The sequence below is a fragment of the Brienomyrus brachyistius genome, chromosome 20 (genome assembly GCF_023856365.1).
Source record: "Brienomyrus brachyistius isolate T26 chromosome 20, BBRACH_0.4, whole genome shotgun sequence".
Lineage (NCBI taxonomy): Eukaryota > Metazoa > Chordata > Actinopteri > Osteoglossiformes > Mormyridae > Brienomyrus > Brienomyrus brachyistius.
Window position 1 is genome coordinate 11,972,608 of NC_064552.1, and position 14,252 is coordinate 11,986,859.

The 14,252-nt window shown below is 49.9% G+C and overlaps 1 protein-coding gene across 4 annotated transcripts in view; it reads right to left on the reverse strand.

Moving 5' to 3' along the window:
* Positions 1-13,960, reverse strand: part of LOC125715355 (ryanodine receptor 2) — a 148,728-nt gene extending 134,768 nt beyond the window's left edge. For all 4 annotated transcript variants that reach the window (XM_048986733.1, XM_048986732.1, XM_048986731.1 and 1 more), the window contains exon 1: positions 13,814-13,960. In XM_048986733.1, the coding sequence (XP_048842690.1) occupies positions 13,814-13,861 (48 nt within the window). In that variant the 5' untranslated portion in view covers positions 13,862-13,960. The remainder of the gene's footprint in view (positions 1-13,813) is intronic.
* Positions 13,961-14,252: the final 292 nt, after the last annotated feature.

A 14,252-nucleotide genomic window follows, 5' to 3' on the forward strand; every position in this document is an offset into this window, starting at 1 on the left:
GGCATCAGCTTGGGGTACACCCTGGATGGGATTCCAGTCCATCGCAGGGCAGGTACTCACACCCACTCACACACATAATCATACGCTGCAGGCGATTCAGAGATGCCAGAATGGAACATCTTTGGGTTTGTGGGAGGAAAGTGGTGTACCTGAAGGAATCCCACATGACACATGAGTCCAAAATGCAGCTCCTTCATGCGACAGAGCAGCAACACATGCATTAATAAGTAGCCAGCGTTTGCTCCCAGCCAGTCCGGGAGGTTATTAAATACCCCCTAGTAGGAGACGCTGTGGGGGAGTGACGAGGAAAGAGGCTGCGGATCAATGCCGGGGCGGTGCATCCTCCATGGGGCGGGTCGCTCCAGACACCAGCATCGCCACGGCTCTGCGGCTTTTGCAGCGTTCGCAAAAAAAAAAAAAAAAGAGCCTTAGAAATCACAGCGAAAAGCCCCCCAGGCCTGCAGGATGACCGGAGAGCCGGGAAAGACCGGGAAAGATCTTTTAAAAGCCCTCAACCCTGCCAGATGACTGCAACCATTTTGCTGTTGCATTTGTGGCAACGGACACAGATAAGAACAGGGAGAGCTACTACTCCAGAGTGAATGGCAGAGGTTCAGATTCCACCGTGTGTGTGGCATCATCCCATTTCCTTGGAGGATCTGTCGGACTGTAGGAAGGTCTACTTCAGACAGGAAACGCCATTTCAGACGTTCCAGGAGCTGACTGAGATTCTCACGTCCATTTAGGTGGGAGATAAACCTCACCCACTCATCCTAAGCGGCGCAGGTGTTGAGCTGTGATTCGTCAGTCTAACAGCCCCCTCCTCCATCACCTGACCGAAACAGCCCCCATATAAACGATCCCAGAACCACGTCTCGTTTCAGACCACAGGGACAGAGAAGATCCAGCGTGGCAGAGGGGCAAGCGGCGGGGCGTGGCCTGGCCGGAATTAATCACGCCCCCGGCCATCGGTGCCCCACAGTGGCATCACGGGCGAGCCACCAACCGAACCAGGACTTACGGCCGCCCACCAGCGGGCAGGAGAGACGTGCGATTCCCTCTACAGGGGGCGCTGTGTCTGAGCAGACAGCTATGGGGAGGAAAAAATTCAGGGGAGCAGCGAATAAATAGAGCTGGGGAGGAGCCAGATCTTTTTTGTTTATATAATGTGTTTTTTTCCAAATAAATAAATAAATACACTTTAAAAATGGCCGCCTGTTCCGCCGCCCCATTGCGGCTGTGTGGCATCAGCGTCGCGTCTCCTCGTCTCTTCAAAAGCTGGCCCGGGCCCAAGACCGCTACCCACCGGTTCACCCGCACGCCAGTGGGCGGGGAAACTCCGGGCCGTTAACCAATCGGCAGGAGGCCTCCACGCTAGCTGTGCGCATGGACCGAGAAAGCCCTCGAAACAACACTGTGGAGGGGGGGAGGTTGCATTTTCTTTTAAAGCATCATTTCTAAAACTGTTGTTGATTTTGTTGGGGAAGTAGGCTAGTTAGCGGTTAGCTGAACAGAACACCCCCCGCCTTTCAGGGGGAAAAAAAAATGAAAATCGATGTTCAGTCGAGCCCCTACTGCAGGAAGCGAGCGCCTTTGCTTTAACCACCGTCTGCTGGGGGGGGTGGTCTCTGGAGGGGTCTGGTATCAGCACAGCTTGGGGGGGCTGTTCTTATGGTCGCCGTGCACTGCGCAGTATGCAGGGAGGGGAGAAGTAGAGCCACCACTGAAGCGAGAAGAGGACGGCATGCAGGAACACACAGGACTCGCTTTCAGCCAGCTCCCGCTTATGTTTGCAGGACAGAAAAAAATGTATGTTTTTTTCCCAAGGATGGACCACGTGAGCGCACCACCCTGCATGCAGTGGGCTTGTGAACACGGTAGACGGTACGGCCAGCGCACACCGCGAGGTGGGCCGCCCATCTTCCCGGAAATGCCATTTCTCACGAGACAGCGAGGACGTTCCCGGGAATCCAGCGGGCCGCCTTCTTAGCTAAGCTGCTCAGGCCGTTGCCGTGGCGATCCCGCTCCCTCCTTCGCGCTTAAAGCCCCCGGCCACCGTTACCCACGGCCACCGCCGCCCTCAGAGTGAGCCGTTTACTGTCATAACTCCACTGTATTTCAGCTGGAACGGACCAACAATCACACTGCGTCTCCTACCGGGAGCTGGGAGGAAGCAAAAACGTGAACTGTCAGAGGTAGCAGTGAGGAAGCAAAAACGTGAACTGTCAGAGGGAGCAGTGAGGAAGCAAAAACGTGAACTGTCAGAGGGGTCCTCAAGGACTGGGTTGGGAAACACTGCTCTACACCATGCCCATCACATACTTCCTTCTCGATACTTCTTCTCCTTCCTCATCTTCTTCTCCCACTCCTTCCATCCTGATCTCCTGCCTTCTTATGTCGAATTCCGTTCATCCAAGTCCTGTCCCGCTTGTCCTTCACCTGTTATTCTTCCACTCTCCCTGCCATCCTGGTTCTCTCTGTCCAGGCACTCTCTTCCCCACGTTGTCCTCCATTTTCCTTTGCCGACAATCCTACATCCCTTGTGTTACTTTACTATCCAACTTACCCTTTTTCTTAGACAACGGAGTTGGCTACTGATCACTGAAAGTCATCCCTTCCCTACTGATGCACTTCAGTGTCAATCACTCACTTCTATGGGGAAAATCCTAATCCCAATCACGACACCCTAAATCCCTACCCAGCCCTAACCTTGACCACAAGTAACCAAAGAAATCTCTTCCATAAATCCATTTAGCAATTCCAGGCAGAAAAAGCAAGCGAGCAAAACAAACAAATAAATAAGAGAGGTGGTGCCTGCAGACAGGCACAGACCCTGGAGAGATTTCCCATGCGTGTGGCCTGGGCCTGCGTGGGCTGGCCGGATCACACACATTCCCGGGAAAGAAAAAAAAAAACAGAGGGATCTGGCGTTACGCAACCAGCGGAGGTAAAAATAAAGTGCTGAAGGCAGCCAGTTCAGCAAGTTGGAAAACACAGGAGCCCCCCCACACAAACTATGCGTCGCCGGGGGCAACGGAGCGGTCCATCTGAGGCTGAATGGGGGTCCGCGACCTCGCACATCTTTCTGGTAAAGCGAGCAGAGTAGAGCAGCATGACTGCGCGGCGTCAATCGCTCTCCGGGACGGATCGGCAGCCGGCAGCATGGAGTAATCGCACCCGCTGCGGGTTTGGGAGCTCCATTGTGGTAAGAGATAGGGCTCATGGAAAGCGATCGATCCCTTCTCCCTGACGTCCTAGGGGTGACATCATCGACTCTGGTATGCCAAGCTACAGGCCAGCCATTTTTACCCCCCCCCCCCACCAGCACCCAGTGTCAGGGAAAAGAAGCAGCTACGGAATGAGGTGGACCTTCAAAAGCTCATGATGAGCATCCATGCAGAGGAACCGCCACGTACGACATGGGGGCGGAGCACTGTGTGGGACTGATGCTGCTGTCATGTGCTGCTAATGCCGGTCAACCCAACTGGCATCTCAGTCCCAAGGAAGGGTGACACTGCGGATGTAACTTCCCAACTGTGGGGGGGGGGGGGGGCAGCCAGCTGACCTTAGACCCCCAGAAGGGTCTTTTTCTCCTTACTTGGGAGTTTTCGTTCCTCTCTTCCACTGTCATCTGTCTTTCCTTCTTTCATTTCTTTGTCTTCCCTAGTCCCTGTTTTTGTATTATTCTGTACAAATGATGCAGGAATGTACCAAAACACATCCATGCGGTGAAAGGCGCTATATAAAAATAAATTGAATCATATTGAACCCATAAGGCGACACAGGTGGCTGAATAGGACGCCATCTGCTGAGTGGGCGCTGACATAGCAAGTCTATTCCACTTTGCCTTGGTCAGGGGCATCGGTGGTGAAGCTCGTCTTGGGTGCCACGTGAGCTTCGATCTATACTGGCAGTGTCCCATTCAGCACACATAAGGTGAAGCATGCTGAGATACACGCAGGCCCCAGGTTACGAACGAGAACCATTTCCTAAGTCGAATTTGTAGGTAAGCGGAAAAAACACCTACAAAAATACCAGTTGGACTCTGATTAGGTGATAGACTTCCTCGTGTTTGATGTAAACATTAGTTGGCACTGAAGCAGTGCATTGTGGTCGATATACTTCCATACAGTATTTGCTAAAGTGTGGATAAAGTGCACATGCTGCACTTGGCATATTTGAAGAATGGGACACCCTTGCAGACTTGCAATAAGTGTGGTAATGTGTGAGAGTGGACCAAGTGGGAGAAATGGGACAGAGCCCCTGTGTGCCGCCCACTCTATTAACTTTCCCTGAAGCCACTCCCCCCCCCCACCATGTGCTCTTCTGTGGATCTTCTCCCATCAGGGGGCTCTGAGTGCACCAGTGAATGGCACGTATCTGGCAGCGATAATGGCTAAACTGGCAGCTAGGAGGTAATCCCCCTCCCCCGCCCCACCGATCTCCTTGCACTCTTACAGGTTCTGGGACGCGATCAAAAGGAACAGCAATTCAGTTCATGTGCGGCAGCATCCCACACCTCTTCCGATGCCCCTCTATCCAATTTTTCAAACAATTAGCTTTCGGAGGAAGATGAAGCCTCACACCAAAAACATAATTTGCTGGTTCAGTGCAGCGGAGACTATTTTCCCCTCCTCCTGCCACCCGCCCCGGCAGAACCCGTACCTCCAGACAGCTACGCCTCATCCACTCTGCGCTCGGCTACCGCTGTCTGTCTGCACGCCAGAACATCCCTTACATAAGATCAGTGTGATTCCTGATGACACACACTCCCCAGGAAGGAGCACAGCATGCACTGGGATCCCACCACCATGGAGACCTACTGCGGTCTATCCCATAGCATAGCGCATCCCCGCATTTAACACACCTGATTCGCCTCCTTGTGCTAATTACCACACAGCTCTGGAGCTGAATCATTTATGGTGGAACAGGGAAAGAACTAAGCTACCCAGGACTCCAGCCCCCCAGGACTGCAGTTTGACACCCCTGATATAGAGCTCAAAGATCCGCCGTCCAGATCCTGCCCCTGATATTTTCCTACTTACTGGATTTACTTACACTGTACTACCTGGACTTTCACTGGAGGTTCGGCCCAGCTGCACTTATGTCTATTTGACTCCTTGACAGTCATATGTTTGTAATGTGCTATTTGCCTCACTTGCACATCACTTCGGACAAAAGCATCCGCTAAATAATTAAATGCAAACATAAATGCACTGCATGGCCCACACCCTGCAAAACACCGTACATGCATTTCCGCTACAATAAAACCAAAACGTTCTCTTAAAACCCTGAGTATCACAGTAAAAATAATGGATAATTGGGGCTTGGGCAGGCCACTCAAACTCTCACCAAATCTTTACCAAAGTTAAATAATCAAGCAATTTTTGAATGTTACAGCTTTCCGGTTAAACACCTGAAATGCTCCTGCAGGGTTGCCAACTTCGGTCAGCTCGCTGGAGTAAGATATTCAATTTGAGACAAATCTTTACAATCATTCACATGTGTGTAACAGTTATATTGCCTTGTAAAAAGTCTGTGGGGTTTGCAAACTACCCCAATACTTTTTATGTAGCTAATTTTAGGTCTATAACGGAAAAATATAAGATTTGCATTAGAGTCTGAAAGTGCCAAATGCCTGAGAGTCGGCAGCCCTGCTTTCTGGGTACCTTCTTTACTAATATTTACGACAATGGGGTAAATTTGGTGAAAATTGGTTTCACCAGTTTCAGCACTTCCAAAACAAGCATCTTTCCTCAATGTACCAATTGCGAACGCGCAAACAGAGAGTCAGAGATCAGTTTAAAAGGACATGCAGGCCCGTGCTCCGAAATGAGCTCCTCAGTATTACACGCTCCCGCACCGACACCGCAGGTTTCAGGTTCCTCCGGGGCGCCGTCAGCGTCCCGAGCTCAACGGCCGACGGCTCCCGACCGCGCTCCGAAAGCCGACGATGACCGATGATGACGTTTGCCGGCTGCCGAGCGACGGCTCGATAACCGCAAACGAGGGGCTCAGACACGGGGGGTAGCTAATACTGCATGCGAAATTTACACTAACATTTAGACAAAAATAAACCCGATGTAACTAAAAAAGTTCTATTCTTTTCTGTTCGCTTTTGTTCTACATTTCTATCCATCAAAATGATGGACCGCGTTTGCCTTATTGAACCAGTGCGACATTTTTACGTCTAAGTTTTACGAATTATTTTCCTCCGTAACAGGGATGCGTAATATTAATCAAAACTGGAAAGCTCTTTCGATGCAAATAATGCTTTAAGAGACTGAACTGATGATTAGGCTAATCACAGATCTGACGACTGACAGGGCATAACTACAACCAGGCATTTTCAAAATCAATATCTCCACCGTGAGATGAAGCACATTCCCAGTGCAGGCAGTACCCTGCGCTCACTTTTACCAACAACCTAAACGTATCGATGAAGCAAGAAATTCATCAGCTCTTATGAAGAATAGTGATAGCGCTTCAAATACAAAATCTACTGGTTTTGATCCTTTGCGAACCTTTTTTTCCACTTTTTTACGAAGATCGGTATCTCTCTCAGGCTGCTGCATAGCCGAAATACCCCAGACTGACGATACTCTCACAGCAAACATCTCCTTGTTCGAAAACTGAAACGCCCTGAATTTGACATAGTTTGACACGCTGATCACAGCTATCTTATACTGGAAGGCACATTGAAACCTTTATTCTGGTAAAAACTCATCTTGTACCATTTTAACCCATGTCCTAGACCAGTATTTACTAAAGGTGGCTGATTAACCAAACCCCAAACTGTATTAAGTCCATAACAGGGAGGTTTCAAGCTGTGAAACTTTACTTTTTCCTTTTTCTTGAAGGAAGGTTGGCATCAGAGCTAAAAAAACTCAGGGCTCAGCTTAAAATACTCAAAAGTGATTGGACCTAACGACGCGCATGGTCCATAACATACCATAAGTCCTACAATAGCCACACCTTCAAACGTGGGCACAATTTTTGGCTCCAAAACCTCGACGATACTTCTCACGCACACTGCAGGAGTTCAACTGCCTTTCTCCGCAAAGCCAGGTTCACACCTAAGGTCACAGCTAAGGTCACATGCATTCAAGCTTTTGAGCAAAGCCTGTTCGCTGGCATCGAAAAGGGCAGAAATACGGCAAAGAAGCTTCTCAAATCATATTATCTATCTAATTAACAAGAAAAACGAATAAATGACTCACTGAGCAACAACCTAAGCAGAAGACAGTCAAAGGCTTTTGAAGAGCTCAAGGCGTGACACTGTGCTGAGATTTCCTCACCTTTGGCCACTCCCATTGTTCGCTGACCTCTACCTCAAACGGGGGCTGAACATCCCAGGGCTGTGGAAGGACCGAACTCCCAAGACATGCTGGATATAGGAGCCACTTCATCATGGACAACCAGTGTGGAATTCCAGGAGAAGGACCTTCACAGTGCAACAGATTCCAGATCTGATCCCCGAACAAGACAACCACGAGGCTTCCCTTCCTGGCGAAGAAACCCCCGATGAAAAACTAGGGGTCACCTGACAAGCTTTGTGGGGCTCCACACCGGTGAGATTTACGAAGCAAAACGAAAACCACCTATGGGTGGGCCATATTCAAATATCACCGAAATAAATCGTTCGCCGGGGAGGGAATCAAGAAAACAAAAAACAAGCAAAACAAAGGATTCACTGGACACCCAGAACGGCCCCAATACACTCCCTGCCTTCTAAAACTCTCCTACATGTTGATGGTTTTCCTGGCAGCCCAGAAATAACAATACATTACCCAGGTAAGGCAGGTTGTTTTTTTGGGGGGCGGCACTGAAAAGGTCACCTTTTGCGCTGCCCCTCTGTTTGCATGTCTGTCTCCCTTCAATCGATGAGAAAGGTCAAGTTCAAAGCCTGTTGTCCTTCAAAGGAGTGAACGGCAGAGTTCCTCCACTGTCTCCCTGCCAGCTTTGGGGTGGGGGGGGGTGTTCTCCCCTGACGGCGGCTCTGACGCTTCATGCCCAATTGGATAATTAACTTGTTACTCATTTTCGGGCACAACGTGGACACCCCGACTCGGGGCCTCAGGAGATGAAGGAGGGTTGGGTTTAGGGCCTAGAAGGCAATGACTGATAGACCCCTGCTGCATCGCAGTTTCAGCAAACAGTGCGTTGCCCAACATCAATTATGGATCATGTGATCATCTGCAACACAGCCCGGCAGGGCGTTCATGCTGACACTTGTGTTTTGTGACTTTTAATTATTCATGCGAGAATTATGAACGGGTGCTCTGAAAAGGCATGGGGGAGAAAACGAGCGTGTCGGTGGATGGCCGTAGAATGTAAACATGTATAATGGAAACAGGGCTCCACAAGGGGGATCCCGGACTAACGGGGGCCAGCACGGACGAGCTCAGATCTAAACAGAAGATGCGAGAATTCTTTCTTTGGAATCACCATGAGATTGTGAGATCTTAGGAGAGGCCTGAGCCAGCTGAGTGCTGTAGAGTTGAAGCAAAGCCAGGAATCGGTAGGTACAGAAAACAGAGCAAGACAAAGTCTGTTCCCCATGCTTCTGGCTGGAAGTGTGATACTCTGCACCATAAAATTAGCTTCTTCATTATTATACAGCTACATCACTCTGTTATTTTGGTTTTAGCACACTAGCTAAGCCCGCTGTCCGATGTGGTTTGTGGGATGCTGTAAAGGGTCCCTACCGGCATCCTGTCGTCCCCGGACAAGCAGCCTCTGAGATCCCACTGCTGCTCGCCAGTGATTCACACTGATAGCGAGACTCAATACGTTTCAGCCTGAATTAAGGTGTGGCACCTGCACCCACAGGGGAATTTATACTGAGAGACTCTCCGTTCTGATTGGCTCCTCTTCGGTCCTTAGTGGTTAGGCCCTGTTGAAGGTGTGATGCTCCGGAGGGAAACTGCTGTTAGACCGAAAGGTAGGGCGTCAGATTGTACACCCACTAAATCACTCAGGCACATGTGCAACATTACCTATAGAATAAATTTATTACCATATTCATACGTTTACTTATTTATTTTATATAGAAATTGTTGAATGTAGCATTGGGTATTGTCTTTCTTTATCTTTTGTATAGCAACATACTGTGCAGTCTGTAATTACAAACAATTTCCTCCGGGATAACAAAAGTATTCCGATTCCGATGCTGATCCAAGCTGAATTGCAATAATAAGATTTTCAGCTGAATTAACGTATGTGATCTGTATGTCATAAGCTGTTAGCTGGGCGGAAGTTACCGGCAGGCAGCGAAACGTAACACTGGTGAGTGACAGGTCAATTGTCAGTCCACTCTGCCCCTTTTCCCTCGTCACACTCATTTCAGCCAACAAGAAACAGGAAATTCCCCTCAAACCCCTAAATAACCCCAACCCCACTGGCTGGCTGTCAGCGGTACCCTAAACGTTTGAACGGAGAGTCGTATCCAAGGTGGTGGCCGGTCCTCGGCCTGGCGCCCCTCCCAAGGGAGCGTGTGCCCGTCTTGGGTGGCTAAGTTTCATGCCGATGCCAATGAGTCCCCCCCACCCCGGGTGTTTTGCTCAGGATACGAGTAAAATAAAGGTTTCCAATCAAGCAGGTAGGGCCAAACCTTACAGCGGATTCCAGGTAAAATACTTAAGAGGCAGAATTAATATTTCTCGTGCATCATATATATTATGTGTCATGCGTAATACAACACACACACAAAACATACGGCCCTCTTTGTCCTTCTCTGCTTTGGTAAAGTAATTCAAACACAAATGTCAAAGTTTCAACAGTAGTACTTCAGTGGGACTTTAACCTGCATTTAACCTGCAAGCGGAATTGCTACCGGACTACCTGCTCCAGATCTCCTGTCCTGTTACCCTGCATGACACTATTGCCCTGAGTTTGCCCGTAGGACGCTGGGAGTTGCTATGTCACCCTTATTTAACCTGTACGACCCAGTGGTGCCCCAATTTTGCCTGTAGGACCCTGCAGCACACTGATAGGTGCCCATGCCACCTGCCTGCTGCACAAGCCAGGGTCCAAGGCCGAGCCACTGAGTGACGCCTTTGTCTGCAGGGTGATGGGGGGGGGGGGGGGGGGGGGGGGGCGGGGGTGGTTTGCCACTGCTGCAGTGCTGCGCATCTGCACCATTTCAAGGCCGGGCTTCCCACAAGCGAGGACAAGCTAGCCCCCTTATTTACCCATCCATCGACAGATAAACACAGTCCACACTCGGCAAGGAGCTGGCAAGCGTGTTCCTTATATAATGTGAAAAAATCGGCACTGTGTGTTATTCAGAGCGAGCAGAGAAAGACAAAAGCGGAGTTACATGATCGGAGAGCTTGGGGGGGGGGGGGGGGGGGCGCTGTCTGAGTGCGGGGGATTGCCTGGAGTCCAACTGCGCGCCTTCATGCGTGTGCGCCGCATTCGGAGGCGATCACAGCAGCTGGGGTTTCCCAGTCCTTCAGCGCTGAACCCCGGAGTGCAGGGTACGGATTAATACCCAAAAATTCAACCAGGTACAAACAGCACCTCTGCCAGGCCGGTGAGCACAACGACAGAAGCCCCCTCCTCTCAGCGGAACAGACACCGCCGAGAAAGACTCGCCCGACAGGCGGACTGATGCAGTACTACCGTCACAGTCAATCCTCACACCCAGCCCTCCACACACACACACCCCCAGCCCAGAAAAGCCGTACGAGCGCGTTATGTAAGACAACGCTAGTGGGCCGTCTGCCGCAAAGACCCCTACTCCCCATGCAGAGAAAAGATGAGGGGGGCAGTTTGCAAAGACAATCATCACGGCAAATAATATCATCTAGAAATTAATTAACACAGGATTTTTTTGAGGAAACACGGACAGTGGGGGGACTCTATCCACAGCGACAGATCTACGCCCTGCGACAGGCCCAGGGACCCACCAGAGCCCCCCCCCCCACTGTAATTAGAAAGTAAATCAGACAGCCACAGCAGCAAACCACGGCGGACTCTATTAGCCAGGACAGGCCGAGAGTCCCAATTCGATTAGACGGGGGCTTCTGCAGCACAAACCCCTACATCCCTCGTGGGGGGGGCACCATGATGAAGAGGGGGTGAGGCAGGCTTTTTTTTCCCAGTACAAATAGCACATTGCTGCGATCCCCTTCCGGCCCGTTCGGTTTGATAAAGACGCTCGGGGGGCCTTGCCTCCCCCCCCAGGCTAGTACTGCAACACCTCCCTGTAGTATCTGTGCTGGGGGGGGGGGCAGCATGAGACAGCACTGATGACATGGGGGGGGGGGTGGTCAAAGGTCAGACATCAACACCCAGATTGTGTCTCAGGACCTCAGAACACACTAACCCCCCCCCCCCCCCAAATGAATTCTGCATGTCGCTGATAGATGGGAAATAAGACTCGCTCTAGACACCGTTTATGTAACTGGAAAGGATCTCATCAAACATTGATGTGGTGGAGGGAGCACTTATCCGAAGAAGACAATCGCAGGGATCCTGCGGGTGCCTCACACTCCGAAAGCAGCACCCCACCCCCCCCCACACACACACACACACACACACCTCCCCCTCCCTGTGGAAAATGGCATTCACAACCAAACCATCATCAAAGTATTCCTCAATAAATAAATTAATTCATTCGTTAATTAAAATTAAAAAACACATTTTAAAAGCAGACCTGATAAATTATTCCTACATCATCTTAAGATGTTTAGCGAGGGCGGATCTCAGCACCGCTCAGTACACAACCTTTCCCATTTATCCAAGTTTAACGCGACATTATCATCAAATCTAACGGGAAGTGCTTCGATTCATTAACACGTCTCCCTGTCCCACATGACAGCGAGAAAGGGTGACACGATGACAGAAAGCATTGCAAATACGCATGTCCATCCGGCTGCTGACCATCTTTCGTTATTACTTCAGGGTGATCTATTTGTTGTGATTGTCTCGGGCTTATTATGCCAGGTCGCCTGTGACAAACTGCAGACGTGCAGCGTGATGAGAATGGGAAATCGCCTCCGCTCCGGCTGAATTTTTCACACAGCTCTATTTCGTATAAAGTTTCTACATTTTTCCCTCCCTGCAACTTTAAACGTGCATGTCTGAATTTTTGCTAAGTGTTTTTTAAAGTGGGATGGCGGGATATACGGACATTTTACTTGGATTAGAAAAAAAATGCACGCAACATGCGCGGCATCTGAAGCGGATTTTTCTCTTTTTTGTGATGTTGCTCAAGGTCAGATATAACAGCGGCAGATCAGAGAAGTGCCAAGCCAAAGACCCCCGAGTGTCCCACCGCCCGCACTAAACCCAGGCAACCTGTGGCGAGCGCACATATGTTATATAATTATGCAAATGGACCAACACTGTGTTGTACCGTTATCCCTACCGGGAATGACTGACAAGTGATTATTCTTTCTGTTTGAATCTCCTGGCAAGCAACTTATGGCTTATTCGGTGATTCATGAACCACCTACTGACTGGACTGCTCACTCCTCATTATAAATAAATTATGAATAAATATTACAGCCGCATTATAAAACGCACCTTCACAGCCCGTCTATTCTCCGACAGTAGGCTATAAATTGTAATCGGATACAAATGCACGATTTGGCATTCCGTTTCTTAACCGACTTGTACATGTACATCTGATTTTAAAACATTAACAAAAGGATAAATCTTGCAGTCCTCAAAGCCAAACCACCCGGAGACCCCAATCTGTGTGTAATAACCTCCCCCGCAGAGATGACAGCCAAGAGGACCAGTCGCCCGCCGATTTACATTGAAATTCTGCATTAGAAGTAATGCTGCAATAAGAGGGAGGGGGGTCTATGGTAAAATGGCCACTGCAATTTCTGACCACTTTTACCTGGAATCAGCGTTAAAACTACACCCGCCGTAATAAACTACACAACAACCTGTACACCGAAATTGCAAAAAAACGCAAATACCATCGCTTGCTTATTGCAAACATCATATGCTATAACAGATCTGAAGAGATCTTAAGCACTGACAGTAGATTCAGGTAAGTCGACTAGGACAGTTTTTGTATAGCAAGGTTGATCGCACAGCTGATCGCAAGCAATGCATTGATATAACGCACAGAAAATTACAGCGTGGAGAGCAAACGGATAAGTATGACCCCGCCTTCAAAATGCACCTCAGCTACTATGACAGGAAAACGCTTGGGATGGGTGGGGTAAGTTATCGTTAAGTAATGCCGGTTATTGATCGACTCCATCTTGACAGGAGGAGGGCTGGCGGTACATGGCGTTCTGCACTTGACCGACTAGCGGACTTGTTTCCTGGGCTTTGCGGGGATGACGGAGCATCGCCGGCTGTTATCTGCAGTGCTGGAGCTCCGCATGCACGGGGACGGGAGTGGGGATGCGGCCAGCAGGAGTTTCCAGCTGCCTGTCAGCGGCACTGCTGGTCCACACATCACTACCGGTGACAGTCATGCCTTGGAGTGGCAAACCCCAAGCCATCACCATCACGGTCATTATCCACTTCTCCGTCTCTTTCCAGTATTGGGATCTCGGGGACCATAGACGCTGCAGGTTTTTATTTTTACGACCCCCTCCCACACTATAACGTAGTGTCACGGTCGGGAACAAAAAGGTGTCTCTTGGTCAAATTAATCACCGTGCACGTTGGGAAGCGATGCAATTTCACGCTTTTTAAAAATCACCATCGACAAACGCGCCCGGGCGTCCGGCGGCATTTAGGAAGACAAACTCCGGGATGCAGGAGCGTGCGGCTCCGCAGACCAGCGGGATCTGACTGGGCAGGAAAGGAGGGAAGAAATGAAATCGTTCATACTTACAGTTCGCAGGAACTGGATCTCATCTTCGCCTTCCCCCCCTTCGGCCATCGTTACCCGCGGTTAGATGAGCTGCACGGAGAGTTGTGCAGGAGGAGACGGCAGGTTGAGCGCTATAGCCCTGTTAGTGGCCGTCTGCAAGGCGAGCTCATTGGGCAGCCGGCATACCCAAAGGGAGGAGCCGGCCAGGTACACGGCGGAGTCCTGAGCCGAGCTCGGCGCGCCCCCTATCGTACAGCCACTGCACTGCACGGCTCCGGACCTCCGCTCTCCTCACCACGGTTTAGGTCTGGGTAATGTACTTAAAGTGCCCGTTTGCTCGGTGTAGGAGAAAATAAAGGCTTTATAGTTGTTGGCATGTAACGACATAAAGTTTATAAGGTTAAGTTAAGCGTATGTTGAAAGGATTATAATCTTTACTGTGCTACTTTCTGCACTGAAA